Genomic DNA, 6959 nt, shown 5'->3' with positions numbered 1-6959 from the left:
ATTATAATCGCTGTGATTATAGCGTGTGTTACAGAAGTTGTTAAGTTTAAAGTGACGAGAAATGTACTGATTATGTAAGTACTGTGTACTAAAAGTTTGTATCGAGGAAGAATAAACTGTTTTAATCAAGAAAGGACTTGTATCGCTGAAGATCCTCGGGGAGAATTTCTACCGGAAACAAACAAACGAGCGAATACGCAACATGAGATTGAAATACTGTTGTTATACACTCTTCTGATTCTTGGAAAATCATTAAAGGGACTAAATAAAGAATGTAGTGTTAAAGATATAATAAGCCTAATATTATATCTTATGACAAGTATAATTAAGGTGAAATTTCTGTATAAATGCAGCCAATTTGTGAATTTAGGCCTGTCGGTGAATGTTGATTACGCTAGTTGTGGAACTTGAAGCTGAAAAATATACCAAAATAACTCTCTCAACCATTACAATAATAAACTATATAATATTGTAATATTGTAATCGAGCAATATTGTAACTTTCCGGTTGTAAGAATAATTTTCAATACATTTTACAAATTAGATGATTCAATAACATATCAACTCATTGTTGAACACCGTCTCGACACTCTATCAGATATTTCGGGTCTTACATTGCAGAATAGTAGATAAAATCTAGTCCGATTAGAATATCATAGCCATTGTGTTTACTTCTGTTGAACAAACATTTAAATTTAAATGCAAGAAAAGCCACAAATGACTTATGAAAAAACACGATAAAAACACTAGCCTAAGGTTAATTCAGGAAGTGTAATAAGTCCATCAGTATCGTGTATTAGAATGATTACGTAATTAATGATTCTGTTCTTTATTAACAAAACTCTAAAACGATTATAAGCGAGAAACTTTTTTTTTGCACGACTAACAAAGACTCTTATTATGTCTTACCCAGATAAATACGTGGTACAATTAATCAGTATTGCACAGGATATTTAGTCTGAAAGAACTTACATTTAACAACCATTATTTTGATACTTTATCAAACTTAAACATTCCTACCACATGTAAGGTTCATGACTGCAGGAACATCATTAATTTTATTTTTAAATGTGATGTCAATAATGACTTGCTCTAACTGTTGTTTCAAGCAGGTTTTTTGCGTAACATTGAGCTCAGTAGATCTATTTTTTTTAACCGTAACAAACCTAAATGTCATCTGCAAATTTCATTGCATTATCTAATATTACGTTCATTATCACAACCTGTGTTTTCACGCGCATGTTATTGCACAGAATATTTGTTGCAATTTCATACAAGCCAAATTTGTTAAAGAAGGATTTGTTTGTTTTCTTGGCTATTTGCTCTATCTATCCCAAATTTGGAACTGACCGGTTAGAGAGAAGAAAACCAGACAACAACACACATTGCCAACTCACGGGCTACTCTAATCGAACAGTAGGACTTGATCGCCACTCTTATAACGCATTGAAAGCCACAATACGGGACCCGAAGCAGTAATTATTGTATTCACATCTGACACGCTAATCACTGGGCCCATCTGGCCTGCTAAACAAGGTAAAAGCAATAACGACAACATTATTCAAAACCGATGTGGGATAAAGCAGAGATCATTTACCTTGGTATCATAGATACCAAATATATAGGTTTGTTGTTGTTATTATTAAGCACAAAGCTACACAAAGAGCCATCTGTGTTCTGCCGAGCACGGGTATCAAAACCCGGTTTCTAGCAGTATAAGTCCGCAGACATCCAACTGTGTCACTTGGGGACGTTTGTTGTATTCAGATTACCATTAGCACTAACCAGTTTAAAGTTTGGGATCTTCATACTGGTTAGATTTAGTTGTACAAAACTGGCTGTACAGGTAGGTTAATAAATAATTACCTCTTACAAGTTTCAATATTTTCTTTGTCCTCAATTCCTTAGACGAGATTTAAGAGTCCAAGAATACAACAAAAGAAATCTTTGTGCACATGCGTGTGTTTGCAATTAGTTACATATAGATTTAATTCGAATTAAGAATTTCACTTAAAAAAAAAGAACATTTGAAGCGTTAATCCTTTTTTTTACAAGAAGTACATTTATTATACGTATAGTGACATTTAAAGCATTCACAAACTACAGCCTCGAGTGGTAAATATATATTTAAAAATCAGATAATTCTTAAAATCGAGTTTAATTATTAAACTATCTAATTATTAATTATATAATTACTAAAATAAAAAAATAAAAGTACATAAAGTACTTAAAATATATTATAATATATATATAGTTAAATATAGGGATATTTATGGATGTTTCCAAATATATATTAGTGTAAAACGAGAGCGAATGTTCAGTTTCACATGTTGACTGACAATGATATAACACCGATAGAGGTATTTTGAAATAAAGTGCTTGTTAGCAATAAGCAGTATTATTAAAATATATTAGTACACCAAGGTCATAAATCTACTTTACCTGATACGGCAATATTAGTTACCATTTGGTGTTTTTTTTAATGATTTTTTATTATTCTGCGGAAAACGTCACTTTTACTAAAATCAGTTTCTGTTCAATCCATAACTGTTAGTCATACCAAGTTGAAGTCGGCATCATCACTTCGACATTTCAATATGATTAGCAACAAAATCAATGTTTGAATTTTAGGCCTGCTAGTGATGCTAATACTGGCATAACTTAGGAAAGACTTAGGACTAATGTTCATTAGTCTTTACAATCCTATAGATGTAGATGCGATAACTTTTTATTCCCTCAATAATAAGGGAATAAAGTTATTGGAGTATCTTATCTGTTTAAAAAAGTCAACATAACAGTTTCCAGATTAAAATAACATAAGTTGCTTCACTGTCCCGTTCATTTAAACTTTACATTAATAACGTTATCAACAAATAACTTTAAAGGAAATATCATAAACCAAGTCACCATTTTGTATAAAAGGGCTAAGATGTTAGAATCTCTGTTTATGGCAAACTTACTAATGATATCTCTCACCACCCCTAATTTTGAACTACTGTTCAGAGGTAAAGCTACCATGCTAAGGATTGACTGTCACTCTTATAACACAACATAAAGTGTGGGAATATTTTGTGGTATTTCATGGATTCGAACCCAGCTCACCAACTCAGAGTTTTACCACAATTCCAATTCGCGCACCTTGTATATAAATAAAAAAGAAATAACTCAAAATAGTACCCTATGTGACCTAAGAAACACACACATATGTATATACAGCGTAGCAGTACAATACTATAGTCTACGTGAAACAGATCCATAATACCTAGATTAGAACAGTAAAGCTCTCACAATACAATAACAGCTTAATCTTTAATTTTCAATAAAAACTTTTGGCACCTATTTAAGAAATCTTACTCATAACCTTAATTGAGTCATATACTGCATTAAATAACTTAAACAGGAGGTTTATCAGCAGCTTTTGATAAAAGCAAGCTACATTTATAGATGAGCACTAAAAAACTAACCCAATACTTAAGATACCTAACGGGGGGGGGGGGGACACGTTCCACCTCACTTTGAGTTATTTGTTTTAACAAGAATACTTCTCGCCTTTCTCTGTCTGCCTGTTCTTCCTTACTCTTGCCCCATACTTTTAAACACAGGTAGGTGCCCATTATTATTATACTACGTTGATTCGTCACTTGGGTACCCTCACCTTTAAAGATATGTTCGGCCGTACTTCAAATAATATATCATGGGGTTCAGCCACCTTAGGAGATTAAGGTTGGTCCTAAATTCATAGTTGTTGTTTGTTTGTTTTTTTCGAAATTTTTGTATATATTGAGCATGCAAATTTAATATAGAAAGTCGGTAAAAGGAGCTACTAAATTTCTCTTGCTTTAGTTACTCACAGAAGTAGGTAATTCATTTAGGGTATCACATGTGGGAAATGTTGTTGTAATATAGTGTATAGAGAGCGACAGTGATCTTTTTAATTGGCAAGGCAGGTGATGCCCAGGAGACATAACATCCTTTGTTGTGTAATGAGAATGGTTGTCAGTGACGTGAGTGGCACCTGTGTCCTGATAAGAATGACATTGTTATTATTCCTATAAAAATATTATTACTGCAAAGACAGATTCACTTTAAGGACATACTCCAGTAAGGGTGCCAAAATACATTTGCCCTTAAAAGCTTTGATTGTTGTTTGTGATTGTTGGAAATAAAGATAGTTTCACTGTAGGACACATTATATCCAGTTTTGTCTTTGTTTTAGATTCATTCGAATACTGACAAATAAGTCTTCTCAGGCTCAAAGATGGAATTTACACAATTTTATTTCTATAGGTTCTAATTTTGTTTTTGGATTTGAAAAAAGGAAAAATGTCAAATTTCTAAATTCCTCTAGGTATATCTAATATTTGATTTGCTTGTATTTCATAAGAACCTCTTTTCTCCGAATTGCCCCCCAGTGGCACAGCGGTATGTCTTCGGACTTACAACGCTAAAAACCGGGTTTCGATACCCGTGGTGGGCAGAGCACAGATAGCCCATTGTGTAGCTTTGTGCTTAATTTCAAACAAACAAAATCCTCCGAATTATAAGAACTCTTACAGTCATATTTTATTAAACAAAATTGTTGCATATTAATATACTATGTAGCCTACTTGCTGATAGACTTCTTTCAAGGATAGATTATATACATATTTTATATATAATTTCAAAAGTTTTTGCTACTTATAGCTAATACTTTCTGTATATATTTTTTTCTAAAACTAATGGTTCAAAATTGGAATTTCTCCTACGTTATTTTTTTTTATGAAATGATTTAAAAAGATTTTTAACACAGATTTCATACAGATAAAGTTACACTACAGTTTAGAGCGAAAACATTTTATAAGATTAATAAAAATCTATTTTAAAATTACCAGCATTATGACTAATTCCAAAAGTATTCAGAAAAGTTTGTAAAATAAAAAGATAATATTACTTAAAATTATTATTCAGCAAATTATCATACACCGAATTAATTAAAATGAAAAAATAGAAAAAATTAAACAAAACAAAATTTCGGTTAGGTGGCGTTTCTAAGTGGAAGAGAATTAAGCAAATTACTCAGTTTAAAAAAGTTATACCAGAGCATGGGCTGTAAGAACGAAAAAAGTGATGTATATATAGCATGTAGTTATAAAGGTTTAATTAGGAACCTATTTTACTGGTCTTATCAAAGTATTAACAAGTATATGAATAGCAGAGTAAATCATGTTGTAGCTTAGAAGTTATAGCTGAACCAATGTGGTATTCTCAGGCTTACTGATTAACGTACCAGTAATTGGATAGGAGATGCAAAATAACTGGAAATTCGCCAAAAAATGTTTTACGTAGCAAAATATGAATTGTCTAAATCAAAATAATAATTACGTTTTAAATAAATGTTTGCGATATCATTGTAGACTTGGGTAGAAAATTCTAAAATGAAATAGCATACTCCTTATTTCGACAAATGATCTAAATGCTACATTATTTATAGTTAATATAGCAATATATCAGACTTACCTGCATTGAAATCGCAGGAGGTAAAACTTAAGATAGCAAGAAATAATTTTGGCTCATTTAATGATTTTTTTTCTGTAAACACTGTCCCAGTCAATGATTCAACTTTGTAAAATTGTAATATTTACTATACATATACTCCCTTGTTTTCTAAGCCTCGATTTTTTTGATTTAATTCTTTGAAAGAACGAAACAGAAGCACCTTGGAATTTAGATGATAAACGCATCAACATTTTTCATCACACGTGACTAAAAATGCCATCAGATGAGAGATATGGAACATCGATCACGTTAAAACAATTCAAACTAACAACCATTTGGTGAGAAATATGGAACATCGTTCACATAAAAACAATTCAAAATAATAAGTACAGCTGAAAGTCGTTTCCAAGAAGATATTGTCAAACAATTCAAAATAACGCCAGGTGAGAGATGTAGAACATGGATCATGTTAAAACAATTCAAATACATACACATACTTTCACTCCTTATAAGTAAAACCTTCCGTGTTGAAAGGAACTTGTAGAACCATTGATAAATAGTTAAAGTGGTATGTTGATTGTTGTAACGAATTTGTTATTATACATTTATTTTAATATCAACGTTTGTTTAGATTAAATTTATATCTAGAAATATCCATAGCTTATACTGTTAAATATGTATAGCGAAACTCCCGCCTATTCTCCAAAGTTGTATAAGACTCTCGAGAGTAAGAATCAACAATATATGTGTGTGTGTGTAAACGCTTAAATTTGTAATGTTACGTAATCTGAATTTTCTAGACGCGCCAAAAGGAGAGTATCTATTATTAGTTCACTATAGTCAGTGTGCTATAAACTTCGGAAGCTATAACTGTGATTGTTATAACGCTTACCAATCGGAAAATTTCAGATTTATATATATATATTTGAACAATTGAATAATAATCCAAAAAATTTTATTGTAGAAGGCGCCACATAATTTTTAAACAGTTGAGATTAGAATATTATGTACTACAGTTGTTTAACTTTTGGATATTGTTATATAATGTTATAACTGTAGTACACGATCAGTGTTATAAAAGTACGAGGTACCATAAAATATGATTGTGCCTAATTAAAAGCACTTGGCGTTAGTTACATGTAAAACAGTATTATGATTCTATATACCGTGACATATCATTGTGTGAAAGTTAAAGGCACTTGGCGTTAGTTACGTGTAAAACAGTGTTACGTCTCCGTTTGTTAATTAACTTTCCGTAACTTCGTTCCGACGAAATTTTAACGACACAAGTCTTTACTTAATAAAACTGGTTTATTCTTTCCGAATATAACTTTACCGATACACTCAACTTCAACAATCGCGCTAAACAAACGCTATAACATCAAACGTCAATAATACTGCTGACTGCAGATCAATTACTCACTATCTACTCACACATTACATTCCCCTCTTTTATATACCAGCCTCCCCTATATCTAGTAATTA

At 31.5% G+C, this 6959-nt stretch overlaps 1 protein-coding gene across 1 annotated transcript in view; it reads left to right on the top strand.

Moving 5' to 3' along the window:
* Positions 1–411, top strand: part of LOC106462261 — a 37493-nt gene extending 37082 nt beyond the window's left edge. The window contains exon 4 of the mRNA XM_022389457.1: positions 371–411. Coding sequence (XP_022245165.1) covers positions 371–411 — 41 coding nt within the window. The remainder of the gene's footprint in view (positions 1–370) is intronic.
* The last annotated feature ends 6548 nt before the right edge of the window (positions 412–6959 follow it).

This window comes from Limulus polyphemus, unplaced genomic scaffold (genome assembly GCF_000517525.1).
Source record: "Limulus polyphemus unplaced genomic scaffold, Limulus_polyphemus-2.1.2 Scaffold1128, whole genome shotgun sequence".
In the NCBI taxonomy this organism is placed as follows: Eukaryota; Metazoa; Arthropoda; class Merostomata; order Xiphosura; family Limulidae; genus Limulus; species Limulus polyphemus.
The sequence above is the reverse complement of the archived record's forward strand: the minus strand, read 5'-3'. Positions and strand labels throughout refer to the sequence as shown.